Raw genomic sequence first — 27880 nt, forward strand, 5'->3', positions numbered from 1 at the left:
TTGGCATTGTCATGTTGGAAAATGCAAGGTCTTCCCTGAAAGAGACGTCGTCTGGATGGGAGCATATGTTGCTCTAGGACCTGGACATACCTTTCAGCATTGATGGTGTCTTTCCAGATGTGTAAGCTGCCCATGCCACACGCACTAATGCAACCCTATACCATCAGAGATGCAGGCTTCTGAACTGAGCGCTGATAACAACTTGGGTCGTCCTTCTCCTCTTTAGTCTGAATGACACGGCATCCCTGATTTCCATAAAGAACTTCAAATTTTGATTCGTCTGACCACAGAACAGTTTTCCACTTTGCCACAGTCCATTTTAAATGAGCCTTGGCCCAAAGAAGACATCTGCGCTTCTGGATCATGTTTAGATATGGCTTCTTATTTGAACTATAGAGTTTTAGCTGGCAACGGCGGATGGTACGGTGAATCGTGTTCACAGATAATGTTCTCTGGAAATATTCCTGAGCCCATTTTGTGATTTCCAATACAGAAGCATGCCTGTATGTGATGCAGTGCCGTCTAAGGGCCCAAAGATCACGGGCACCCAGTATGGTTTTCCGGCCTTGACCCTTACGCACAGAGATTCTGCCAGATTCTCTGAATCTTTTGATGATATTATGCACTGTAGATGATGATATGTTCAAACTCTTTGCAATTTTACACTGTCGAACTCCTTTCTGATATTGCTCCACCATTTGTCGGCACAGAATTAGGGGGATTGGTGATCCTCTTCCCATCTTTACTTCTGAGAGCCGCTGCCACTCCAAGATGCTCTTTTTATACCCAGTCATGTTAATGACCTATTGCTAATTGACCTAATGAGTTGTAATTTGGTCCTCCAGCTGTTCCTTTTTTGTACCTTTAACTTTTCCAGCCTCTTATTGCCCCGTCCCAACTTTTTTGAGATGTGTCGCTGTCATGAAATTTTAAATGAGCCAATATTTGGCATGAAGTTTCAAAATGTCTCACTTTCGACATTTGATATGTTGTCTATGTTCTATTGTGAATACAATATCAGTTTTTGAGATTTGTAAATTATTGCATTCCGTTTTTATTTACAATTTGTACTTTGTCCCAACTTTTTTGGAATCGGGGTTGTACATAGTGTGAATGTGAGTAAGATTAGATTGGTTTAATTTAAATGGTCATTCTTCTGAACACATGGAGGATTTATTAATTTTTTGTGAGAATGTCATACACACCCCAAAACTCAAATCCTTTCACAAGAATTGTAGTTAATTTTAGAAAGTGTGTGTGCACACGTACTGTGGATAATAACAGACAGCTCAGTGTGCAAGTGTGTATGAAATGTGGTGAATAGTGATGCAGCTCCACTTCCTCCAGCTCTCAGATCAGTGTTCTGTAACTTCCCCAACTCAAGCCTTCAGTCTGCACCGTCCAGAGGCTGCACTTATGAGGCCAAGGGGGTATGGCCAGAGCAGAGGGTGCATGCCCATCACAGTGCTGTGTGTGTGTGTGTGTGTGTGTGTGTGTGTGTGTGTGTGTGTGTGTGTGTGTGTTTTGTAGGACTGGGAGGCAGAGAGTCATGACTGGTACTGTTTCGAGTGTCACCTCCCCGGGGATGTGCTGGAGTGCGACAGCTGCTTCCGTGTCTATCACCTCCGATGTCTCACTGACGAGCTCCGGCCCAAAGACACCACATCACACTGGCAGTGTGCTGTCTGCCGGGTACACACATGCAAACGCACACCTACACACACAGAGCAAAGTAAGAGAGTCTGAAAGCATCCACAGAAGAGGGATTTCAGAATCAACTTCCTGATGTAAAATGTGACATTTCTGAATCTTGCTTATTGTATATACACTCACTGGCCACTTTAATAGGAACTTGTTCTTGATTCTAAGATTCCTGTTGTTGGCTGCAGGAGTGGAACCCAATGTGTCCTCCTGCCGTTGCATGCTGAGATGCTTTTCTACTCACCATGGTTGTAGAGAGTAATTATGAGTTACTGTATCCTTCCTGTCAGCTCGAACAAATCTGGCCATTTTCCTCTGACCTCTATTATCAACAAGGTGTTTGTTTCTACCCACAGAACTGTCGCTCACTCAATGTTTTTTGTTTTTCGCACCATTCTGTATAAACTCTAGATACTGTTGTGTGTGAAAACCCCAGAAGATCAGCATAGACTGGTACCAAAATTCAAAAAAGTGCTTATTTAAGGAGTTAAAGGCATTTTTGAGACAAAGTCGGCAAACAGTCTTATTTTGTCAATTTGGGTGTGCCGAATTCAAATCTGCAATATGCCGAGCTCTATCTGACCTCTGTTGACCTCTAGAGGTCATTGAACTTTGGGCCTGTAAACGTCTCAGCTGAACCCAGTTTCTCAGCTTTCTAAGGAATGAAATGTACTAAAATGATTAATGAAGTTAGCAAATGGCCTTGTTTGTTAAACGTTTGGGTGCTGAATTCATTTTTCATTTGTAAAACGACATATGACCTCTGATAACCTCAAGGTCATTAAACTTGGCCTATAGGCCTATGCATTTAACGGCATTTTTAAACTGACTTTACTCCCCCAAAAAGAATATGAACAGACAAAAAACAAATAGAAAGGAACAAATACAACATTAAATGCCAGTTCATGTACATGTGACTTACTTTTCACAATGAGAATGCCTAGGCGATCACCTTACATAACATTGCATTACATTTAGCGGTTATTGTTTATACAAAGCTACTGAAAAAAGGACAGATTCAGCAGCATACAAAATGTGGGGGTATACCGGTTAATCAGGGTTAGTATATATGAGAGTTTTTTTCTTTGTTGTTTGTTTTTTGTAAAGGCTTTACCCCGTTTAAAACAAAACAAAAAACAAACAACAAAGAAAAAAACTCTCATGTATACTAACCCTGATTAACCTGTATACCCTGTATGCCCCCACATTTTGTATGCTGCTGAATCTGTCCTTTTTCAGTAGCTTTGTATAAACAATAATCGCTAAATGTAATGCAATGTTATGTAAGGTGATCGCCTAGGCATTCTCATTGTGAAAAGTAAGTCACATGTACATGGACTGGCATTTAATGTTGTATTTGTTCCTTTCTATTTGTTTTTTGTCTGTTCATATTCTTTTTGGGGGAGTAAAGTCAGTTTAAAAATGCCGTTATCAGAGGTCATATGTCGTTTTACAAATGAAAAATGAATTCAGCACCCAAATGTTTAACAAACAAGGCCATTTGCTAACTTCATTAATCATTTTAGTACATTTCATTCCTTAGAAAGCTGAGAAACTGGGTTCAGCTGAGACGTTTACAGGCCCAAAGTTCAATGACCTCTAGAGGTCAACAGAGGTCAGCTAGAGCTCGGCATATTGCAGATTTGAATTCGGCACACCCAAATTGACAAAATAAGACTGTTTGCTGACTTTGTCTCAAAAATGCCTTTGGGTGTCACAATTCTGGATTTTGGTACCAGTCTAGCAGTTTCTGAAATACTCAAACCAGTCCATCTGGCGCCAACACCCATGTAACAGTGAAAGTCACACTTTGAGATCACAAATTTTCCCGTTCTTATGTTTGAAGTGAACATTAACTGAAGCTCTTGATTTGTATCTGCATGATTTTATGCATTGTGCTGCTGTCAAGGGATAGGCTGATTAGAAAACTGCATAAAACAGCAGGTGGACAGGTGTTCCTAATGTGGCCAGTGAAATTGTGTGTGTATGTATGTATATATGTGTGTGTGTGTGTGTGTGTGTGTGTGTGTGTATATATATATATATATATATATATATATATATATATATATATGTGTGTGTGTGTGTGTGTGTGTATTTTTATCTAATATATATATATATATATATATATATATATATATATATATATATATATATATGAAAACACTGCATACATATATGCATATGCAGTGTTTTCCCCAGAAAAAAAATTAAAGCCCTAAATTCTGGGATGATGATACACAGACAATTGAGCACCGTAGGTGCGAAGCAAAACTGGGGGGGGTCCGGGGTCATTCCCCCCAGGGAAATTTTTTGAAAATGGATGCTCTCAGGTGCATTTTCAGGGTTTCTGAGAGGTTTTAGATGCATGATTATAGGATAGATTTTACCAGTGTTTCAATGATTTCTGACCTAAATAGTATTAATGTATACGCATTTGAAATTTCACCTTAAAGTTCAACATGAAAGTTAAACTGTTTTGTTATAGATTACTTAGGTATATGATAGATTGAAAATCTATGGGGATGCCTTAATTATCCATGATCAAGTAGTGTTGTAACAAAAATGTACATGAAAATATGAACAGTGGTTTGCTCCATCTTATGCAGTCCAATGAAGAGAATCGATCATCATGACCTCCTGTTGATCACAAAGATATCTGAACCTAAGAACTGCCACCTTAAAATAAGTTGCTGTATTACTATAACTATAACAGAGCAAACCACTGTTCAGATTTGCTGTATTACTATAACTATAACAGAGAAAACCACTGTTCAGATTTAGAATGTTTCTGATATAATTACCATAATATATGTATAACTAAGATGCACTGAAAAGAAAAGTAAGGCAACTGCATATTATAAAGTTTAAATTTTGGCACTTTATTAAATGGACTAGATTAAGATTAAAACATATTTAAAGGAAAAGAAAACTTGATGCATACATTTAAGTTTGCAGAAAGATTATGTACTTATAAACAGATTCATGAAGAGAATTTGTTAATAAGTGTCAAATGAAGCATAATTTTGAATAATAATGATAAGCATATTTGGCAGTGTGATGTCACTGTGACCTTTTAACAAAATAATAAATGGCCTTCTTTTGTTAAATGGATCCCAGTGACCTCACACTGCCAAAAATGCTTATGATTATTATTTGAAATTATGCTATATTTGGCGGCACGGTGGTGTAGTGGTTAGCACTGTCGCCTCACAGCAAGAAGGTCCGGGTTCAAGCCCCGTGGCCGGCGAGGGCCTTTCTGTGCGGAGTTTGCATGTTCTCCCCGTGTCCGCGTGGGTTTCCTCCGGGTGCTCCGGTTTCCCCCACAGTCCAAAGACATGCAGGTTAGGTTAACTGGTGACTCTAAATTGACCGTAGGTGTGAATGTGAGTGTGAATGGTTGTCTGTGTCTATGTGTCAGCCCTGTGATGACCTGGTGACTTGTCCAGGGTGTACCCCGCCTTTCGCCTGTAGTCAGCTGGGATAGGCTCCAGCTTGCCTGCGACCCTGTAGAAGGATAAAGCGGCTAGAGATAATGAGATGAGATTATGCTATATTTGACACATTTGGACAACTTCACTTCGTGAGACTGTTTATAAGTACATAATTTTTCTGCAAACCCAAACTAATGAATTAAGTTTTCTACTCCTTTAAAGCAGATTCATTCCCCTTGGCTTTTGCTTGGCCCAAAGTTGGGCAACCCTCTCATAGTCCATCTTGCTGTCATCCATGCTGATGTGGATCAAATTGTCCAGCGAGTGCTTTTTGAGCCAGTCGCTGTGATCAAAATTGACGATGTTTTCGTTGTCGTGACAGTTGTCTGGTTTTGTGCGTTATCACTCACGTGGGTTTGTTGACATTTAAGCAGGGCTTTGAACCGGTTCAAGGAACGAAAACGAAAACCGGGAACTTTTTCTATTTCACATGGAACAGAAACGAAACCAGAAACTTTATTATTTTTTATGTTCCGGAACAGAAACGCTTATTAAAAATAATGGTAACCGGTTAATACCGGTTTTTATTTCGTTCCTCAAAGTTTCTGTAGCCTACAAATAGTCATTCTTCTCCTGCGCAAGTTTCTATGACCCGCTGGGGTTCACTTCCTGTGTGACGTTCGCTGATTGAATGGAGAGAGCGGGAAGGTGGACTACTAGTGAGTAAGTGCATTACTGAGTGTCTGAGCAAAGAAGAGCCTGAACGATGCAACCTCCCTATTGGCTGTTTGTAAAAATGTATCAATTGTTGCCCTTCCCACGGGAATCATCGCGGGCTCGAGAGACGAGACCTGACGAGTTAGTTCGTTGGTAGCAGAACAAAATGTCTGGACACAAATCGGGTTTTCAGAAAAGGAAAGAAAAACAGAGGGTCGAAAATACAAAAAAGGAGGCAGAAAATGCAAAACGAGTTTTAAGGTAGGACAAATGGTTACTTTTTAAGGCAGCCCGCCGTGGCTGCAGGCTTTCAGTTGCGTCATTGAATGGTTAGTTTTCTGAGGCAGCCCGCCGTGGCTGCAGGCTTTCAGTTGTCATTGAATGGTTACTTTTCTGAGGCAGCCCGCCGTGGCTGCCTGCAGGCTTATTTATTATAGCCCATTTAGTTAAAATAGTTGATATAAAATGTTTATAGTTATAGTTATGTGATGGTTGTCCTGATTTAGACTGGTGGGTTTTTTTTGGGGGGGGGGGGGGGGGGTTGCGCGATGTTGCACCCGGGTCCAGATTAGGGCAGAACCGGCCCTGGCTACATTTCAGGTGTAGTTTGTTTTATGTATGTATGTACTTGCATAGATGTGTACTTGGTCTTCCAATATGGCGACTACCGAAATCTCGCGGCGCGGTGACGTCATGCGGTAGCCCTCTATAGGGCCTGACTAGCCTTTGGTAACACACTAAACGAATTATCTTTCATTTTTGGCACTTTTTCTGTTTGTGTAGATGGGAAGACATACTGAGAATCCAAATCACCAACATTTGAAATAATAATTGTTTTGAATTATTTCTTGTCTTATTTAATGAAGGTTGTAATAGAATTAGCCTACATTTGGCTTAAGCTGGATGAGACAGAGACATAATTTTATAGCCATTTGTTAAACAGCTGACAGGGAACGTAATTAACCGTTCCGGGAACGAAATTTTTTTGTTCTAACCGGTTCGGGAACGTCTATTTAATGGTGGAACCCAAAACCGGAAACGTTAAAATTCCGTTTCTGTTCGGAACGAACCAATAGGAAAAAAATTCCGGTTCAAAGCCCTGCATTTAAGTCAACCAATCTTTGATCGAAACCATAATGATAATAAAACATTTGTGATTAAACATTTGTGATCAAAACATTTGTGATCAAACATTTGTGATTAAAATCAGTCGGCTTTGTCCGTCTGGTGGGGGACAACATCGGCAGCCAATGAGATCACTTATAATGAATCGGAAAATTCCGGGATGTCTGACGTTTTCTTTCAATATTTTTATTGGACAGTTTGAACACGTGATCTTGACATAGCCAACAGATTACAGTTTGTTTACATCATACCATGCGGACATATTACTTTGACAGAATCAACACAAACATTGGAAAAAAAGACCGCTTGTTTAACACAAAAATCAATCAATATGTAAATGGATCTGTTATTTGCTGTCCTATGTATCTACTTACTTGTGGGTAGGAAATTTAACGTATCGGTATAAATCGAAGCGTATCGGATTTTAACTAAAGCGATTAAGCATATCGGCAGGCAGAGCAAGCGTGCCCGATATGCTAAAATGCTTTGGGGAAAACTGTGTCTGTGTGTGTCTATATATCTATCTATGTACAGTTGTCCTCATAAGTTTACATACCCTGGCATAATTTTTGCTTTCTTGGCCTTTTTTCAGAGAATATGAATAATAATACAAAAACTTTTTTCCCACTCATGGTTAGTGGTTGGGTGAAGCCATTTATTGATAAACAACTGTGTTTTCTATTTTTAAATCATAATGACAACAAAAAACATCCAAATAACCCTGATCAAAAGTTTACATACCCCAGTTCTTAATACCGTGTATTGCCCCCTCTAACATCAATGACAGCCTGAAGTCTTTTGTGGTAGTTGTGGATGAGGCTCTTTATTTTCTCAGATGGTAAAGCTGCCCATTCTTCTTGGCAAAAAGCCTCCAGTTCCTGTAAATTCCTGGGCTGTCTTGCATGAACTGCGCGCTTGAGATCTCCCCAGAGTGGCTCAATGATATTGAGGTCAGGAGACTGAGATGGCCACTCCAGAACCTTCACTTTGTTCTGCTGTAGCCAATGACAGGTCGACTTGGCCTTGTGTTTTGGATCGTTGTCATGTTGGAACGTCCAAGTATGTCCCATGCGCAGCTTCCGGGCTGATGAGTGCAAATTTGCCTCCAGTATTTGCTGATAACGTGCTGCATTCATCTTTCCTTCAACTTTGACCAAGTTTCCTGTGCCTTTGTACCTCACACATCCCCAAAACATCAGCGATCCACCTCCGTGCTTTACAGTAGGAATGGTGTTCCTTTCATCATAGGCCTTGTTGATACCTCTCCAAATGTAACGTTTATGGTTGTGGCCAAAAAGTTCAATTTTGGTCTCATCACTCCAAATTACCTTGTTCCAGAAGCTTTGAGGCTTGTCTCTGTGCTGTTTGGCATATTGTAGGTGAGATACCTTGTGGCATTTGCTTGGTTTTAACAGAGCCCCTGATTTTCCATTTGTTAATCACAGTTTGAACACTGCTGACTGGCATTATCAATTCCTTGGATATCTTCTTGTATCCCTTTCCTGTTTTATACAGTTCAACTACCTTTTCCCGTAGATCCGTTGACAATTCTTTTGCTTTCCCCATGACTCAGAATCCAGAAACGTCAGTGGCTGGATGAAAGATGCAAGAGTCTGTCTGGATCCCAGAAACTCACTCAGCTTTTATGCACACACACTGATTACAAGCAAACAGATCACAGGTGAGGATGTTACCTTTAGTAGCTATTCAAACCCATTTGTGTCAACTTCTGTGCATGTTATCAGGCCAAAAATCACCAGGGTATGTGAACTTTTGATCAGGGTCATTTAGGTAGTTTCTGTTGTCATTATGATTTAAAAAGAGAAAACACAGTTGTTTGACAATAAATGGTTTCACCCAACCACTAAGCATGAGTGGAAAAGATGTTTTTGTGTTATCATTCATATTCTCTGAAAAATGGTCAAAGAATCATAGATTCTGCCAGGGTATGTAAACTTATGAGCACAACTGTATGTATGTGTGTATATATGTGTGTGTGTGTGTGTGTATATATATATATATATATATATATATATATATATATATATATATATATGCTCTTGATTTGTATCTGCATGATTTTATGCATTGTGCTGCTGTCAAGGGATAGGCTGATTAGAAAACTGCATAAAACAGCAGGTGGACAGGTGTTCTTAATGTGGCCAGTGAAATTGTGTGTGTGTATATTATATATATATATTAGTGTGTGTGTGTTTATCTTATATATGAAAACTCTGCATATATATATATATATATATATATATATATATATATATATATATGCGCATATGCAGTGTTTTAATATATATGAAATGTGTGAATGAAGTGTGTATATATAAATAATATATATTACACACACACACACACACACACACACACACACACACAGTGCCCAACGTAAAGGAGTATACCCCCTTTGAAAAGTAACATTTTAAACAATATCTCAGTGAACACAAACAATTTCCAAAATGTAATACATCTGTTTAACTTATAATGTGAAAGTAAGGTTAATAATATAACTTAGATTACATGTTTTTTCAGTTTTCCTCAAATTAGGGTGGTGCAAAAATGAGTACACCCCACAACAAAAACTACTACATCTAGTACTTTGTATGGCCTCCATGATTTTTAATGACAGCACCAAGTCTTCTACGCATGGAATGAACAAGTTGGCGACATTTTGCAACATCAATCTTTTTCCATTCTTCAACAATGACCTCTTTTATGACTGGATGCTGGATGGAGAATGATGCTCAACTTGTCTCCAGAATTCCCCATAGGTGTTCGATTGGGTTCAGATCAGGAGACATACTTGGCCACTGAATCACGTTCACCCTGTTCTTCTTCAGAAATCCAACAGTGGCCTTAGATGTGTGTTTAGTCATGTTGGAAAAGTGCACGATGACCAAGGGCACGGAGTGATGGTAACATCTTCTCTTTCAGTATAGAGCAATATATCTGTGAATTCATGATGCCATCAATGAAATGCAGCTCCCCGACACCAGCAGCACTCATGCAGCCCCACATAAGATCACTGCCACCACCATGTTTCACTGTAGGCACCATACATTTTTCTTTGTATTCCTCACCTTTGCAACGCCATACAGTTTTGAAGCCATCAGTTCCAAAAACATTTATCTTGGTCTCATCACTCCAGAGTATAGAGTCCCAATAGTCTTCATCTTTGTCAGCATGGGCCCTGGCAAATTCTAGGTGGGCTTTTTTGTGCCTGGGCTTTAGGAGAGGCTTCTTTCGTGGACGGCATCCATGCATGCCATTCCTCTGCAGCGTACGCCGTATTGCGTCACAGGAAATAGTCACCCCAGTTTGGCTTTCTACTTCTTTAGATAACTGCAGTGAACTTGCATGCCGATTTTCTTCAACCCTTCTCATCAGAAGATGCTCCTGTCAAGGTGTTAACTTCCGTGGACGACCTGGACGTCTCTGAGATGGTTGCAGTTCCATCTTTCTTAAATTTTTGTACCACTTTTGCTACAGTATTCTGACTGATGAGTAAAGCTTTGCTGATCTTCTTGTAGCCTTCACCTTTGTGGTGTAAAGAAATTATTTTCTTTGGGGAATTCTGAAGAGACAAGTTGAGCATCACTCTCCATCCAGCATCCAGTCAATAAAAGAGGTCATTGTTGAAGAATGGAAAAAGATTGATATTGCAAAATGTCGCCAACTTGTTCATTCCATGCGTAGAAGACTTGGTGCTGTCATTAAAAATCATGGAAGCCATACAAAGTACTGGATGTAGTAGTTTTTGTTGTGGGGTGTACTCATTTTTGCACCACCCTAATTTGAGTAAAACTGAAAAATGTGTAAACTAAGTTGTATTATTAACCTTACTTTCATGTTATAAGTTAAACAGATGTATTAAAATTTGTCTTGTCACCATTTTGGAAATTGTGTTCATTGAGATATTGTTTAAACTGTTACTTTTCAAAGGGGGTATACTCATTTACCCTGGGCACTGTTTGTGTCATATATATATATATATATATATATATATATATATATATATATATATATATATTTACAACCCGATTCTAAAAAAGTTGGGACAAAGTACAAATTGTAATTAAAAACGGAATGCAATAATTTACAAATCTCAAAAACTGATATTGTATTCACAATAGAACATAGACAACATATCAAATGTCGAAAGTGAGACATTTTGAAATTTCATGCCAAATATTTGGCTCATTTGAAATTTCATGACAGCAACACATCTCAAAAAAGTTGGGACAGGGGCAATAAGAGACTGGAAAAGTTAAAGGTACAAAAAACGAACAGCTGAAGGACCTAATTGCAACTCATTAGGTCAATTGGCAATAGGTCATTAACATGACTGGGTATAAAAAGAGCATGTTGGAGTAGCAGCGGCTCTCAGAAGTAAAGATGGGAAGAGGATCACCAATCCCCCTAATTCTGCGCCGACAAATAGTGGAGCAATATCAGAAAGGAGTTCGACAGTGTAAAATTGCAAAGAGTTTGAACATATCATCATCTACAGTGCATATCATCATCAAAAGATTCAGAGAATCTGGCAGAATCTCTGTGCCTAAGGGTCAAGGCCGGAAAACCATACTGGGTGCCCGTGATCTTCGGGCCCTTAGACGGCACTGCGTCACATACAGGCAATGCTTCTGTATTGGAAATCACAAAATGGGCTCAGGAATATTTCCAGAGAACATTATCTGTGAACACAATTCGCCGTTGCCAGCTAAAACTCTATAGTTCAAAGAAGAAGCCGTATCTAAACATGATCCAGAAGCGCAGACGTCTTCTCTGGGCCAAGGCTCATTTAAAATGGACTGTGGCAAAGTGGAAAACTCTTCTGTGGTCAGACGAATCAAAATTTGAAGTTCTTTTTGGAAATCAGGGACGCTGTGTCATTCGGACTAAGGAGGAGAAGGACGACCCAAGTTGTTATCAGCGCTCAGTTCAGAAGCCTGCATCTCTGATGGTATGGGGTTGCATTAGTGTGTGTGTGGCATGGGCAGCTTACACATCTGGAAAGACACCATCAATGCTGAAAGGTATGTCCAGGTCCTAGAGCAACATATGCTCCCATCCAGACGACGTCTCTTTCAGGGAAGACCTTGCATTTTCCAACATGACAATGCCAAACCACATACTGCATCAATTACACCATCATGGCTGCGTAGAAGAAGGGTCTGGGTACTGAACTGGCCAGTCTGCAGTCCAGATCTTTCACCCATAGAAAACATTTGGCGCATCATAAAACGGAAGATACTACAAAAAAGATCTAAGACAGTTGAGCAACTAGAATCCTACATTAGACAAGAATGGGTTAACATTCCTATTCCTAAACTTGAGCAACTTGTCTCCTCAGTCCCCAGATGTTTACAGACTGTTGTAAAGAGAAAAGGGGATGTCTCACAGTGGTAAACATGGCCTTGTCCCAACTTTTTTGAGATGTGTTGTCATGAAATTTAAAATCACCTAATTTTTCACTTTAAATGATACATTTTCTCAGTTTAATCATTTGATATGTCATCTATGTTCTATTCTGAATAAAATATAGAATTTTGAAACTTCCACATCATTGCATTCCGTTTTTATTTACAATTTGTACTTTGTCCCAACTCTTTTGGAATCAGGGTTGTATATAAATTTTAAAAAATTATATACATGAGAGAGAGAATATTACACAATTGCCTGAATTGTGAAGTTTATCTTCGAGTGGTGAATGTATATTTTACAAGTGAGTGAAGCAGGGGGAAGCCATGGCTTAAACGTTAGAGAAGCAGCTTTGCGACCGAAAGGTCACCAGTTTGATTCCTTGGACCAGCAGGAATGGCTGAAGTGCCCTTGAACAAGGCACCTAACCCCCAACTGCTTTCTAAGCTGCACTGGGTATGTTGTACGTCACTCTGGATAAGAGGATGTGCTAAATGTATGTAATGTAATATAACGTGAAATGATAAACTTCATAGGTTCGTGCCACCATTTAATGTTCTTTTTATTATATGGACGCATCCACAAAAAAAAATATGCAAGTTAATCCATCCATCCATTATCTGTAGCCACTTATCCTGTGCAGGGTCGCAGGCAAGCTGGAGCCTATCCCAGCTGACTGTGGGCGAGAGGCGGGGTACAACCTGGACAAGTCACCAGGTCATCGCAGGGCTGACACATAAAGACACACAACCATTCACATTCACACCTACGGTCAATTTAGAGCCACCAGTTAGCCTAACCTGCATGTCTTTGGACTGTGGGGGAAACCAGACCACCCGGAGGAAACCCACGCAGACACGGGGAGAACATGCAAACTCCACACAGAAAGGCCCTCGCCGGCCACAGGGCTCGAACCCAGGACCTTCTTGCTGTGAGGCGACAGTGCTACTGCTAACCACTACACCACCATACTGCCCCCAAGTTAATCAAAAGAATTTTAATTTTGAACCGGTTTGCCATTTTGACCATGCGCATCTAGTCTTCGGGAAGACACTGGGAAAACACCTCTTCGGCTTGAAATATCAGGAAATGTCACTCAGATCCACAATGCATTTCTTATGAAAAATGTGTTTTAAGATAAACTTCCTATCTTCAAGTCAATGTGTAATTTTCCTTTTATTTTATAGGCACATTCACAAACTAAAAGTATCCAAATTTATCAAAAGAATTCATCAAATTTCCTCACGAGTGAAGATATTGAAAAATATTTCACTCAATGTCCCGGATGTAATTCACATGAAAAATACAAGTGGCGCATTTCCCAGTAAAACGTGTGTGTAATACATGTAATGTATATACGAGGGTAAGTCAAAAAGTTCTAAGACAGATGTTATAATTTCAAAAGGTGTGAAAAACATCCCCCAGAATTCTACAAAGAAGGAATTTTCAGATGGAAACACTGCTTGCAGAAGTGTTCAGACTTACATGGAGGATATGTAGAGAAATAGCTTTGTTATTTTCATAAATAAATATTTTTTTCAATTTGTCTTAGAACTTTTTGACTTACCCTCGTATGTATATAAAATGGAAATCACATCACCGAATTCTCAACACAAGATGCATTGTTTTTTGTATTGGTGTTCCTCATAGGGCAGTAAAAGGAGGAACTTTACTAAACAGGAGATGGTCATATATCTCAGGTTCATTCTTGCACGTATGAAAGAACGGGTATGTTTACAATTCTGTTTATCTCTAAAAATGATTTCTCCTCTTTTCCTCTAATGTATGAATCAGTTTTGCTCACGTTACTCCAGTGTGCGGCTTGTACTTACTGCTGCATCTCTGATGTTCAGGCCATCGACCTGCACAAGAGAGGCAAAGAGACAAAGCAGGCCATGTACCGGAGGCTGATCCACACGGCGCTGGATGTGGATAATATTCAGGAGGTGAGTCATGATGCAGTGCTAAGATTTAGTCCAGTTAATAGTGTGTGTTAATGGTTGTTATTGTATAATGAGTTTGTGTAATGAAGAAAAAAAAAAAGGCTCAAAACATTATATTGAAAATGAATGCAGGTTTGTCAGTAGTCTCTCTGGTCTCCTGAGCAGGTTCTTTCCTGCAGGTTTTTTTTTTTTGGGAAGGACTGGAACAGTGCACATGTCAAATCCAAATATAATTAAAGACCGCAGTTACTGAGATCCTACTGTGAACTCTTATTTTATCCTAATCTAGGATGGTCTGTGTAGAATAAAATTACAGCTCCCCAGAGACAATAGAAATCTGAGCTCTTCAGAGCTTCTGCTCCTTATGTTCTCCTTCTCCTCATTTCACATGCAGAACATTTCTGAGGGCAAGTACAAGAACTTTGAGGAGTTTAAAGCAGACGCTCAGCTGATTGTCCACAACACAGCAATTCTGCACGGAGGTCAGAGTGATGAAATTGTGGTGCTGAAAGACTTGAAGTAATGATGAACATGCTGATTTCTGACTTGAGTTTTTTCCCTTTCAGCGCGTAGCGATCAGACTGAAATTGCCAGACTTCTCTACAACGACACATGCCACGAGGTAAGAGCTCACAGTGACTTAATTTTTTTTATTTTCTTATTTTTCTTTTTTTTTAATGTCTCAGTGAAATGTTAAATAAAATGTTACAATAAAATGATGCAAAGTCTTTGAGTGGGAAAACTGATCTTTATATTTAATTTTTTTCAGTTGAATGAGTTGCTGTTATGCAGAAACTGTTTTCATCTCTCTAATGCTCGGCCTGATAACTGGTTCTGTTATCCCTGTGTAAGTACTACTTAGAGATACTGTCCATACTGTCCAGACACACACAGTCCTGATGTGTGTGTGTGTGTGTGTTTTCAGGTTCCCAATCATGAGCTGGTCTGGGCCAGAATGAAGGGTTTCGGTTACTGGCCTGCCAAAGTGATGCAGCGAGAAGGGAACCAGGTTGATGTTCGTTTCTTTGGTCACCAGCATCAGAGGTGAGAATTAAACGCTGTGTGCACTTCATTTACCTGAAGAATGAAAATGACAGATCCGCCATATAACTGCTCTTAGGGCTGGGCGATTTTACGATTACGATGTTATTCACGATATAAAATCTCTACGATTAGAAATTAGACACGTACGATATGCCTACGATAAGCCTACGCCTTCAATAAAATTACTTCGTCCGAAGTTTTGACAGACACGCGAATAGCCAATCATAACTAAACAGTACCGCACGTAACCAATCAGTTGGAAGAGAGCCACGTCAAGTTAGGTTGCGTGCACACACAAACACACACGTGTAGCAGCAACGCACAGCATGGCTGTGGTGAAGTTTGCAGGAGCGCGGCATTTCTCCAACAAAGCGTGAAACAAAGCGATTATAAAAATGAGCGAGAAGCCGACTGACCGGAGTTCTGAACAGGAAAGTCAGAGCACTGCCCTGGAGGACATCGTTGAAAAGAAGGGCCAGAGATCTTCGGTTGTGTGGAGGTATTTTGGATATTTAAAATCGGACATACAACAAAGTGTTACACAAAACCTTAAACACACTGACGTACAGGATTGCACTTTTTTTCTCCTTGCAGCATAAGGTTTACACGTCAATACGTCTTTTATGTTTATTTGAAAGCTGCTAGAATTTGCACAAATGATTAACAATGGTATATAGTTTTTATTTTTCAGTTTCAGTTTATTCATTTGAACAAAAGAATGTGCATCCAGTTTGTTTTGGTTCTGTGAAACTTGAAGGCTTGTTAAGCTATTTTTGTTAATTAGGAAGGAACTACTAATTTGTAATGTTCATATTTTGAGCAGAAAATTAAAGAAAATACAAAAATGGTGATTTGATTTATATCGTGATATATATCGTTATCGAAAATTTTGAAAAAATATATCGTGATATAATTTTTTCTCATATCGCCCAGCCCTAACTGCTCTATAACATGATGTAAAATTTATTGAAAGACACCAACTCTGATCATTGGGGATTTAAACTCTCACTTATGTGACATGATAAACATAGATATTGCGCAGTTAGTGGATTATTGGTTGATTTTACTGGAACTCAGATTAAGTTTAATGATTTAGCAGCAATGTTTGGGGTTAACCCGAGTCTGAAGGATGGTGTGTGTGCGCACACACACCCTGATTTCAAAGATCACAAAGTTATTCACTTACAAGACATCATAAGAAAGTTAGAGGGCAAAAATGTTCACACCACCAGTGCGGTGTTCAGCTCAGGGGCAGTCAATCCACAGACTTCTGTCTGGCTAATGAAAGAAAGGAGAATTTGTGAGCTAAGTGATGTGGTAAAAATGTACTGACCTACAGTATAAATACACAGTGAGCAAAACAACACTTCCAGGAAGAAGAGGAAAATGAGCACAAAAATAAAAGCCAAAATTTGAATTAAAACATTGTTGAGAAAGTGAGTCTAAAAAATCAGCCAAATATTTGAGAATGAGCCAGTTAGTTAGACAAAGCAAAACTATAATCTCTGAACAGACATGTTCAGAAATCTAATACAGTTTAAAACAAAAACAGTTCGGTTGTTTCTGTTTGGCTGTTTGTGTGTGTGTGTCCGCGCATGCGTACTCCTCAGAGCCTGGATCCCTTCAGACAACATCCAGGAGATTTCAGTGAATGTGCAGCAGCTGCAAGTGAAGCGCAGTAGTAGTTGGAAGAAAGCGTGTGAGGAACTCGAGCTGCACCAGCGCTTCCTCCGTGAGGGACGGACATGGAAGGGACGGACAGACGAGCGGCAGGACGAGGCAGAGTCCAGCATCTCCTCCACCAGCAATGAGCAAGTGAGTGTAGTATAGAGGTATGGAGGTAACTCCACACCTTCAAGTGTTGGCAAAAACTTGTATAAGATGCTGTGATTGAGAATACAGCACACAGCAACTTACTTTTGGAAATATTACTTTTTTTTTGTCATTGCTGAAGATGCAGCTTTGTGCACATCTGATCTTTGTGTGTGTGTGTGCGCGCGAGCGCATGCTCGCTGCCTTAGTGAAAGTGTTTGAAAGAGAAGCTGTATGAATAGTTTGAATACAGCAGATTAAACAGTGTGTTTTCCACTTGTTGAAATGTAAATACACACACTTTCTTATTCGTTGTGTGTCAGTCGAAGAGTAATCAGGAACCAAAAGCTAAAAAGAGCCGACGTTCCCAGCCACCAGAGCCCAAAGAGGAGGTTTGTTACCATTTTATTTATTTTAATTTTTTTTTGTGTGTGTGTGTGCTCATGTGAACATAACTACCCTCATCACTGGTCTTCAGCAGGAGCCTGAACCCGAGGTGGAAGCGGTGAGCTCAAGTCAGGAGATTCCCACCGCTGCTTCTCACCAGCCTGAGCGCATGTCTGTCTCAACGCAAACCAAAAAGTCTCCGTCATCATCCTCCTCTCCTGCTCCCCGCATGCTGCACCGTGCCACACAGACGCTTAATGAGGGCAACTGTCAGAACATGTGCCATGACAAGTACACCAAAATCTTCAGCGACGTCAAGGAGATGATGAAGGCTGAAAACAAGCGCGAGACGGAGCGAGTGCTGAAAGAGGCTCTGGACAAGGTTTCATTTATTCAGCGCTGGAGAGATTTATTCACTAAATTATTTACAGAATTATTCAGAATTATTTTCATTTTGTGAGTTTGTATTCTGTATATCTGTGGAAAAGCTCTGATGATCTGATTCTGTGTCTGTGTGCAGCTAAGGGTGGAGATGGAGGAGGAGAAGAGGCAGGCAGTGAGTAAATCAGTGGCGAACACACAGGCAGAGATGGAGCGCAAATGTAAGCAGGTAAAAGAGAAGTGTAAAGAGGAGCTGATGGAGGAGATGAAGAAGATGGTAAACCAACACAAGCAGCTCATCTCTCAGACCAAGAAGAAGCAGTGGGTTAGTCAAACAGCAAACTTCATCACTTTACACTTCAAATTTCTGGCTAAGTCTGAGTGAAACACAGTGATTAAGAAGATCTGTGTATTAGCGTCAGCATTCATCTTCATTTGTCAATTTTATTCCACTCTTCCTTGGAAAAATGTTCCAGCTCTGTCAGATCACGAGGGGATCTCCTATACACAGCCATCTTCAACTCCTTGACTTTATTTGTTAATCAGAATCACGTCATTGATGACACTTGATCTGATGGTGTGTACAGCTACCAGTGGAAAAACTCATTTGGCAGAGCTTCACAGTGCAGATGGACATTTTTTTAAGGCAAGAAGTGGAATGTTCTGCAGTGGCCAAGTCAGTCACTCGAATACAAAGGATTTGCAACCAAGTATTAAAAATGACAATGTATGATTTTTAGTTTGTCCAGTTACTTTTGGTGCCTTAAGAGTGGGGAACTCATAAAACTCATTCGAGTTTTTATCATACAAGCATGATAAACATATTAACAGAAACTTTACACTTTCCGATGTGCTCACTGCCAAATATTATATTTTTAAAATTACCTAAATTAGATGAAACATAAAACTTGTCAGCTTACTCAGTCACACCGGAGTCAGAGCGCTGAACGCGCACTTATGCATTCATAAAAGATTATTCACATGGTGACGGCATGATGATCTCTTTCAGTTTCGATTGGTTTCTCTTTCGCGGTGGGAACGCCCACTGTAAACAGGATAAAATATATCAGCCATAGTTTAGGCTATTTGGAGGTAAAACATGTTAGGAGATGGCATACAGATTTTACCGTATGTGCTTTGGATGATTCAGGACAGTGATTCAATTTCAGGACAGTGATTCAATTCAGTCTTAGGAACTGCGACACTGATGATGAGCACTGCCTTTTTTTTTACTTCGACTCAATCAGCTCAAGTAAGTGTAAATATTTCTTTTATTTCTTATGAGCAGATCGGTTGATTTGTGTGTGCTGTAGTGCATACACAGGAAAAAATACTGAGCAGTTTTTTCCAGAGTTAAAAGTATTTTCCTCAAAAATAGTTAATTTTGCTCTATTTTGAGTTTAGAGAGTAAAATTTGGAGTTAGAGTGGGAGCAAAATGACAGAGTAATTGTGTAACAGTAAGTTGTGGCTCTGAACTGAGTAAAATAGTACAAGAGTTAATTCCAAGACACACTGAATCAAGTCAAATACCAAAATAAAGTCAGATACCAGATAAATGAAGATGCTGTAAAAAGCAGTTTTAGAACTGTGTTGGAACGTGACGAGCCGTTTTGATCACTTGACCTGATGGGATTAAAGGCCTCTGCATGCTCGTGCGACAAGGCTTTCGCAGATAGCTTTTCGCAGACCGGTGTAATTTATTGTTGAGCGGGGATAATAGGCATGCGCGATGTTATTCACCGGCACAAGGCAAGGGGGCGCGAAGTCGCTAGGAGTAGTTGGTGGGTGTGGTTAGTGGAGTGTTTATCCTCCGGTTACTTATAATGACTAGAACTTTTTTTTTTATAATGACTAGAACTGGAGTTGTATAGATGTACGTACTTCCTCAATCAACCGCTCTTCGTGCTGCTCCATCTTCGCTCGTGTTTTTAAAAATGCCGGTCGTGAAAACAAAACAAACCGGGAAAGTAGGGAAGCGGAAGTGCGTGTACAGCGGATGTAGAGTGGACCAATCAGAGCCCTCTTGTCTGCGGCGCTGTCTGCGAGGCTTCTGCGGTGGTCACAATTTTTGGGAGGTGCGCGCAGAGCGTCTGCGAAGGTGGGGGGGCTACGCAGACACTGTCTGCGATGCTATCTGCGAGGACTGGGTTGTCAGCATAAATTGGCCTTAAGAGTTGGCAGTGGGAGGGGTTTTTACTCTTCACATTGAATACCCCTCCCACTGCCAACCCTCTAACCCAAAACAATAGGACATAAATGTTTTGATGGCCAGTTAATTATCCAAATCAGTGGAGCAGATTTAAGTTTTTGTGCTTGACACATTCCTAAGACTGAACAGAATCACCTCAGTCATATGACTTTGAAAATACTGCTTAGATTTGTTGAAATTGACAACAAAATCATTAGCGTGCCAGAAAATACCCTCAGACCCCAGAGGGTTAAAGCCAAAAAGCTGCACTTTGAAATCAGTTTCAATCTAAACCACTTTATACTGCAGTAGACTGACAACACTTTTCTAGTGTTCAAATATTTATGGACCAGCCTGTACATAACATGCAGTCAAAATAACTTTCACATGCCTCTTATGGTGTTCTATGAGCATTGCTGTAGTTGTCATTGTGTGTGTGTGTGTGTGTGTGTGTGTGTGTGTGTGTGTGTGTGTGTGTGTGTGTGTGTCAGTGTTATAACTGTGAGGAGGAGGCGATGTACCACTGCTGCTGGAACACGTCATACTGCTCCATCAAGTGTCAACAGGAACACTGGCATGCCGATCACAAACGCACCTGTCGCAGGAAGAGATGAGCTACAGCCAATCACAGTACCCCCTTTTAGCTCCACCCATCTGTCTACATGCCACGCTGTTGGATGATTTTCCATCACCCCAAGTTTTAAACACTTTCCTCATCATGGACTATTTTCTCAGTGAACCTGAGGCGTAACATGCGAGGAACCAATTTTACCGTTTATTTTATATTTTATGTAAATCTTTAATTTGCTGTAAAATGAAAAGAGCCTTGCTTGCCTACAAACTAACTGAAATGTGAAATAATAACCTTTTTAAAACACGTGATTCTGAATCACTTGCTATGTAGATATTTGACTTTTCTATATGCGGATGGTGTTTTGCCTCTTGTGTTGATGGACGTCGTGTTTTACTGAATTTGTTTTTAGGGATTTTGATGGTTGTGATGCATCATGTTTTGGGAACAGGGTTGAAGATGGCAGGTTATTTCTGTCGGGGGAAAAAAATACAATCCATTTATGAATATGCACAAATTATGTTACACTTTAATATAGAAAAATTAACTTTTAATGAGACCAGATTATTTATGTGCTAATTTTGGTCCCCTGCTCTATAGTTAGTGTTTTTGAGTCGAACCTTCATGAGATGTTATTGTGCGAAACACATCCTGATCTTCATGTTCCCGTGTTTCACACTTCACTGCATCCTGATGCTACCTACGTGAGTTACAGACGGAAATAATATTTTAAGTTCCACATTTCAGCATCAGTTTCATTTGTAAAGTTTCAGACATGCGATGTACAGAAATCAGCGTAAATTCTACATTTAACATTGAATTGAAACATAAACTGTTAACATGCACTCCATTTCTGTTGTGTATTTGGAAAGAGAAAAGGATAAAAGTCAGATTATTCCGAGGCTGATCATCAGCTGTTTGATGAAGGAAACTGGAGATCAGTTATTCATCAGCTTTATTTTTAACTCGCGTGTTTAATGCATTTGAAAATCTTCTGCTCTTTCTCTGTCACTGTTGCACTACATGTAAATAAACATCTGCCGCTAAATCTGACTGTTTTAAGATTTGCACGTCAGCAGCATTATGTACATTTCATGAATGCATTAACTGTATTTGATTTCGTCAAAAACTAAACAAAGAATTATTTGTAATTCTGGGGAAATGTCTCATTCCAGTGCGCATGAATTTGCTTGTGTTTACTCTCCGCTTCTCGATTTCTGCAGTGAATTCGACATTTCTCCCTTTTTTTTTTCTTGGATTTTTTTTTAAAGGAATCTTGACTTCATTTTGTAATTTGCAGACTCTTTCGTATTGTGGGCAACATAACGACTACTGAAAGTGTGACCGAGTCCGAGCCTGGTATTTCCTTTCAGGTGTGTTTGGAGTCATGTGGTGTACAAGTCCTGCCCCTTCCTGGGTGTGTCTGTATAAGACGCCCCACCCCACATTACACGCTGTAACAGTAACTGTATAATAAACAATAAACATATCAAACACCAACTGTGCATTTGAAAACTGTCTGTAGCTCAGGGGTGCATTTATTTTTGTGATCAAACTGAAGAACAACACTTCTACCAATTAAAGCACTTTATTGCACCATAATCTTGTGAAGGTCAGCCAAAGCAGGCGTCTATAAAAGTGTCATTTAATACTTTTAATTATGTGTACAAAACAATTTTAAACACACCTGCACCATACAAAAGTTTTTTTTTTCTTTTCAGTTTTTGGTAACCAACAATATGTACACACACCATGCAGACTCGCTCACGTAAAACTAAATTTAAACAAAGGAGGGGAAGTTAAATGTCACAGGTTGAATGTAAATATGCACATTTTGCCATTTTCACTTTCAATTTCCATTTTTATGGGATTGACAACATGAATGCTTCCAGGTAAGACTTCATTCCTTCTTTAGAGAAAAAAAAGATTCCACTGTCACTCAATGAAGTGTAAACTTCCCACACAGTACAAACGTTAATTTTGCTTATTAAAAAAATAAAAGGAACAGTGTGCTGATTAGAGGCAAACAGTGAATGCATTATCAGCTGCTGTGAAATGACATTTTGCTCATTTAAGCTCTAAAGGTTCAAAACCAGTGTAGATGTTTAGGAACAAATTGCAGATTTTTCCGTTTTCAATTTCATTGCTCATGTTTCAGTTATTATTTATTATTATTCTTGCAGCTCCTCATCTGAGTAGATTCATGACTGACAACACTCTGTGTAAAAATAATTCAGAGCAGCCAGAAAGCCCTCGGGCATGTGTGTGTTTTTAATGTTAATGTGAATTGGTGATGAACTCGACATGGCCGCTAAACTGGAACACACTTCTGTACAAATTTGTCAATAAATAAGTGAAGTTACAGAAATTAAAGATAAAATTGCAACTTAAATACAAACAAGCCATTAACATACCAAATCAGGTGTGTGTGTATAAACAGTTTTTGTTCTGAACACTTCCTTGCCAGCTGCAGTGATGCTTCAAATGTAGTGACAATAAAATCATAAATCATTGCTTCACATTACAGTGAGTTTTATTCTCATCTCTGGAATCTTAAACTTAGTACTCTCTCTCATGAGAGAGAGAGAGAAACTTCTGTCTACAACAGATACCATGCAAATGGGAAGTACTGCATCAGAAAGGTTTCATTGGTGATTCCTAGATTGTATTTTAATATATATTTAATATTTATTTATAGCTCTCTATATATTTGTATATTTATATATTTGTACATATTCTTGATGTCACTCAAGATTATTACAATGCTTTGTTTATATTAGCAATGTTATTTAATAAGAAACATTTGAAAACGCCTTCTCACACTTCTAAAAAGAACAAAATAAATAAGAACTTTCTTCTGTACATAATTACACAGTGGACTGAAGCTTTTTACACTGATATTAAACGTCTGAAAACTCAGCAGATTTTTTTTCATCCTGCTCTGGGACATTTACAAAAGATTAAAAAAAAAACAAACCTGAAACTGTTGGACAAAATGCACATTGTACCTAAACTCATTTTGTACCTCTCAACAAAACGACAAAATTTGTGTTTGTGTGCACACGCTCCAAACTCACAGTCAACATAAAATCCACAGTCTTGGAAATGTAAAAATGTCTCTTTACTCAGTTTGGCCTCCTGTGAAGAAAACGAAGTGTGACACAAGTGAAAGCCACATCCAGAAGACATCCAGGCAAGCGAAAGCTGCAGAGAAACACAACCTGCGACTGTCCTCCAGACAGACTTCTGTCCTGTATCCATCCTGTGTCTGTCCTCTGCCTGTTCTCTGTCTGTCAGTGATCCTATGGCTCACTGATCCTCCTTGTCAGTATGTCATCAGTGATGGTGCTGAGGCTCTGCCAACTCATTAGCAGAAATACAGCGATAAATAAATGCAGCTACATGTTGTAGGCCACATAAATGGGGTCGAGCTGATCGGCCAGAAAGCCATCACGGAGGTGCATCCTCTGTTTTTCTCCACGGGAGTTGATGGGAATGACGCCAATATCCACCACCACGACCACGCCCACAATCAGGTAATGTTCCTCCAACACAGAATTCGTCACCAATGGCACTAAATCCAATGCCTCCTGCTCCGAGCCCTCCAACTCCACCACCACCACCAACAGGTTAGTCCATGGGAACACAGCACTGCAAACCACACACATTTTATATATTTAATTTGATTCCACAGTAAAAGTCAAGTTTCATCAGAAATCACAATAGACTTAAGCAGTTCAACAATCCAACATGGCTTTTACAGTTCAAGGGTAAAGGAAATGTCATCTCTTCCAAATAAACATTAATTGCTGATATTGAACACTACTCTTTTTTTTTGGCCTATCTTTTATGTAGCCCCCTCCCCAATTCAAAGTCCACGTAACACAAGCCTATGTACACATGACCTAAACTGCCAAAATCTATGACAATCAGCCACATCTGTATTCCAAGTTCTCAAAGGCAGTAGTCAAGTCAAGTTTATTTTTATAGCACTTTTAACAATAGACATTGTCATAAAGCAGCTTTACAGAATTTTAGTGACTTTAAACATGACCTAATTTTATCCCTAAGATATCCTCAGTGAGCAAGCCTGCCGTGACAGTGGCAAGGAAAAACTCCCTCAGATGACACCAGGAAGAAATCTTGAGAGGAACCAGACTCAAAAGGGAACCCATCCTCATTTGGGTGATAACAGACAACATGATTTAAAATTTAAACATGAATTCTGTTTTGTTGAAGTCATAAACTGGGGCGGCACGGTGGTGTAGTGGTTAGCGCTGTCGCCTCACAGCAAGAAGGTCCGGGTTCAAGCCCCGTGGCCGGCAAGGACCTTTCTGTGCGGAGTTTGCATGTTCTCCCCATGTCCGTGTGGGTTTCCTCCGGGTGCTCCGGTTTCCCCCCCAGTCCAAAGACATGCAGGTTAGGTTAACTGGTGACTCTAAATTGACCGTAGGTGTGAATTTGAGTGTGAATGGTTGTCTGTGTCTATGTGTCAGCCCTGTGATGACCTGGCGACTTGTCCAGGGTGTACCCCGCCTTTCGCCCGTAGTCAGTTGGGATAGGCTCCAGCTTACCTGCGACCCTGTAGAACAGGATAAAGCAGCTAGAGAAAATGAGATGAGATGAAGTTATAAACTCTTCATTGATGGAATCTTGAGTGCAAAACTTCATGACAACTGCAGTCCTCAGCCATAAAAGCATTACTGTAAGTGTCCAGAACATCTTCCAAGTGTGACTTTCATCTGTCCATATGGGGCCGTCCTCCACAGGAGCAATGTGATGAGACTCCAGCCAGACTTAGGGCATCAGGATACCTAACACAGGTTGTTAGGTATGCCCAATGTCACCTGATGAGTATACAGTATACATTTGTGCTGGGCGCAAGCAGAGACTCCAGCAAAACTAACTATGACAGCATAACTAAAAGGGGAGAGCCAGAAGGTAACATGGACATGAGGGCGCCCCGGGACATAAAGCAGCAGCCACTACACTGTCAACAAACTCGAGTGAGCAAGTGAGTGGGGGATTGACAGCATTCATACATTCCAGTTTACCAAAACATTCTCTGTCTGAGGACCCTCCAGATCTACTCCTTTACCTCATAAGCACTATTAACAAAAGGCTTGACTAAACAGACATGTTTTCAGCCTAGACTTAAACACTGAGACTGTGTCTGATTTCTGAACACTACTTGGAAGGCTGTTCCATAACTGTGGGGCTTTGTAAGAAAAGGCTCTGCTCCCTGATGTAGCCTTCACTATACCAGGTGCCAGCAGATAGCCTGCACCTTTTGATGTAAGTAGACGTGGTGGGTCATAAAGGACCCAGAAGTTCGCTCAGGTACTGTGGTGTGAGACCATTCAGTGTTTTAAAGGTCAATAGTTGTATTTTATGAACAATGCAATATTTGATTGGGAGCCAATACAGTGTGGATAAGACAGGGGTGATGTGGTCATATTTTCTAGTTCTAGTAAGGACTCTTGCTGCTGCATTTTGAACTAACAGGAGCTTGTTTATGCACTTACAGACAGTAAGGCATGACAATAATCCAACCTGGAGGTAACAAAAGCATGAACTAGTTTTTCTGTGTCGTGTAGTGACATTAAATTTCTTATCTTAGCAATGATTCTGAGATGAAAGAAAGCTATCCGGGTGATGTTATTAATATGAGTTTCAAATGAAAGACTGGGGTCAATAATCACCCTTTTACTGCTGCATGTGAAGAAACAGAAAGGCCATCCAGAGTTACTATGTAATCAGAAAACCTAGCTGCACGTGGTCCTAGCACAAGTACTTCTGTCTTGTCGGAGTTAAACAGAAGGAAGTTAATAAGCATCCAGCGTCTAATGTCGTTCACACATTCCTCAAGTCTCTTAAGCTGGTGTCTCTCATCTGGTTTTGCAGAAACATACAACTGTGTGTCATCAGCATAACAGTGGAAATTAATAACATGCTTACGAATAATATCACCCAGAGGTAACATATATAAAGAAAAAAGCAGTGGGCCTAAGACAGAACCTTGTGGAACACCAAACTTTACCTCAGTATGTCTAGAAAAATCACCACTTACATCAACATACTGATAGCGATCAGTTAAATAAGAGCTGAGCCAGGAGAGGGCCATTCCTTTAACTCCCACAACATTTTCTAGTCTATCCAAAAGAATGGAATGATCAATGGTATCAAATGCTGCACTAAGGTCAAGCAACACAAGTAGCGACACACAGCCCTGATCAGACGTCAACAGTCGGTCATTTACTACTTTAACCAGTGCTGTCTCTGTGCAGAGATGAGGTCTAAATCCTGACTGATACTTTTCATGGATGCTAATCCTATGTAAATATGAGCATAACTGCTGCACCACAGCTCCAGGATCTTGGAGATAAAGGGGAGGTTTGATATTGGCCGATAATTGGACAGCTGACAGAGATCAAGGTCAAGTTTTTTAATCAGGGGTTTGATAACTGCAAGTTTAAAGGACTTGGGCACATAGCCAATCCTAAGAGAAGAGTTTATTATTTTTAGAAGCGGTTCAATTACTTCAGGTATTATCTGTTTGAATAGACACATAGGTAAGGGATCTAGTACACAAGTTCAGGATTTTGATGCGGAGATTAATGAAAAGTAGTTTGATTTCTCTAAGGGGAGTAAAACATTCTAATTGCTGATCTGATACAGTTATACTGTTAACTACAGGGTTACTTAAATTGTCACTTAAGTTGTCTGACCTTAAATTAGTAGTTTGAATTTTTTGTTACATATTTTCATTTTTGTCATTGAAAAAAATTCATGAAGTCGTTGTGACCACATACTGCAGGTGTGCATGTGTCTATAGTGGTCTTATTCCTGGTTAATTTTGCTACAGTATTAAATAGGAATCTAGGATTATTTTTGTTATCTTCTATTAGGGAGGAGAGATATGTTGCTCTAGCAGCACTAAGAGCTTTTCTATACTTCAGGAAGCTCTCCTTCCAAGCTAATTTGAATGCTACCAATTTTGTTTGATGCCATTTACGTTCCAATTCTCGAGTGGTCTGTTTTAAAGTGCGAGTGTCATCATTATACCAGGGTGCTAATTTTTTCTCTCTGACCATTTTCCTTTTAAGAGGAGCTACAGTATTGCAGAACATTGACTCCAAGCATTCA

The 27880-nt window shown here is 39.8% G+C and overlaps 2 protein-coding genes across 11 annotated transcripts in view; one reads left to right on the top strand and one right to left on the bottom strand.

Moving 5' to 3' along the window:
* zmynd11 (zinc finger, MYND-type containing 11) overlaps positions 1-22234 on the top strand; it is a 30725-nt gene extending 8491 nt beyond the window's left edge. For 3 of the 5 annotated variants that reach the window (XM_060899650.1, XM_060899649.1, XM_060899652.1), the window contains 12 exons: positions 1531-1692; positions 14058-14135; positions 14261-14353; positions 14745-14832; positions 14917-14972; positions 15120-15197; positions 15276-15394; positions 17005-17209; positions 17530-17598; positions 17685-17975; positions 18114-18299; positions 20655-22234. In XM_060899650.1, the coding sequence (XP_060755633.1) occupies positions 1531-1692; positions 14058-14135; positions 14261-14353; positions 14745-14832; positions 14917-14972; positions 15120-15197; positions 15276-15394; positions 17005-17209; positions 17530-17598; positions 17685-17975; positions 18114-18299; positions 20655-20777 (1548 nt within the window). In that variant the 3' untranslated portion in view covers positions 20778-22234. The remainder of the gene's footprint in view (positions 1-1530; positions 1693-14057; positions 14136-14260; positions 14354-14744; positions 14833-14916; positions 14973-15119; positions 15198-15275; positions 15395-17004; positions 17210-17529; positions 17599-17684; positions 17976-18113; positions 18300-20654) is intronic. The other 2 variants (XM_060899651.1, XM_060899653.1) reach the window with 1 other exon arrangement.
* A 69-nt stretch (positions 22235-22303) lies between these two features.
* Positions 22304-27880, bottom strand: part of dip2ca (disco-interacting protein 2 homolog Ca) — a 210705-nt gene continuing 205128 nt past the window's right edge. For all 6 annotated transcript variants that reach the window (XM_060899648.1, XM_060899645.1, XM_060899646.1 and 3 more), the window contains one exon: positions 22304-24385. In XM_060899648.1, coding sequence (XP_060755631.1) covers positions 24133-24385 — 253 coding nt within the window. In that variant the 3' untranslated portion in view covers positions 22304-24132. The remainder of the gene's footprint in view (positions 24386-27880) is intronic.

Source organism: Neoarius graeffei, chromosome 19 (genome assembly GCF_027579695.1).
Source record: "Neoarius graeffei isolate fNeoGra1 chromosome 19, fNeoGra1.pri, whole genome shotgun sequence".
NCBI lineage: Eukaryota > Metazoa > Chordata > Actinopteri > Siluriformes > Ariidae > Neoarius > Neoarius graeffei.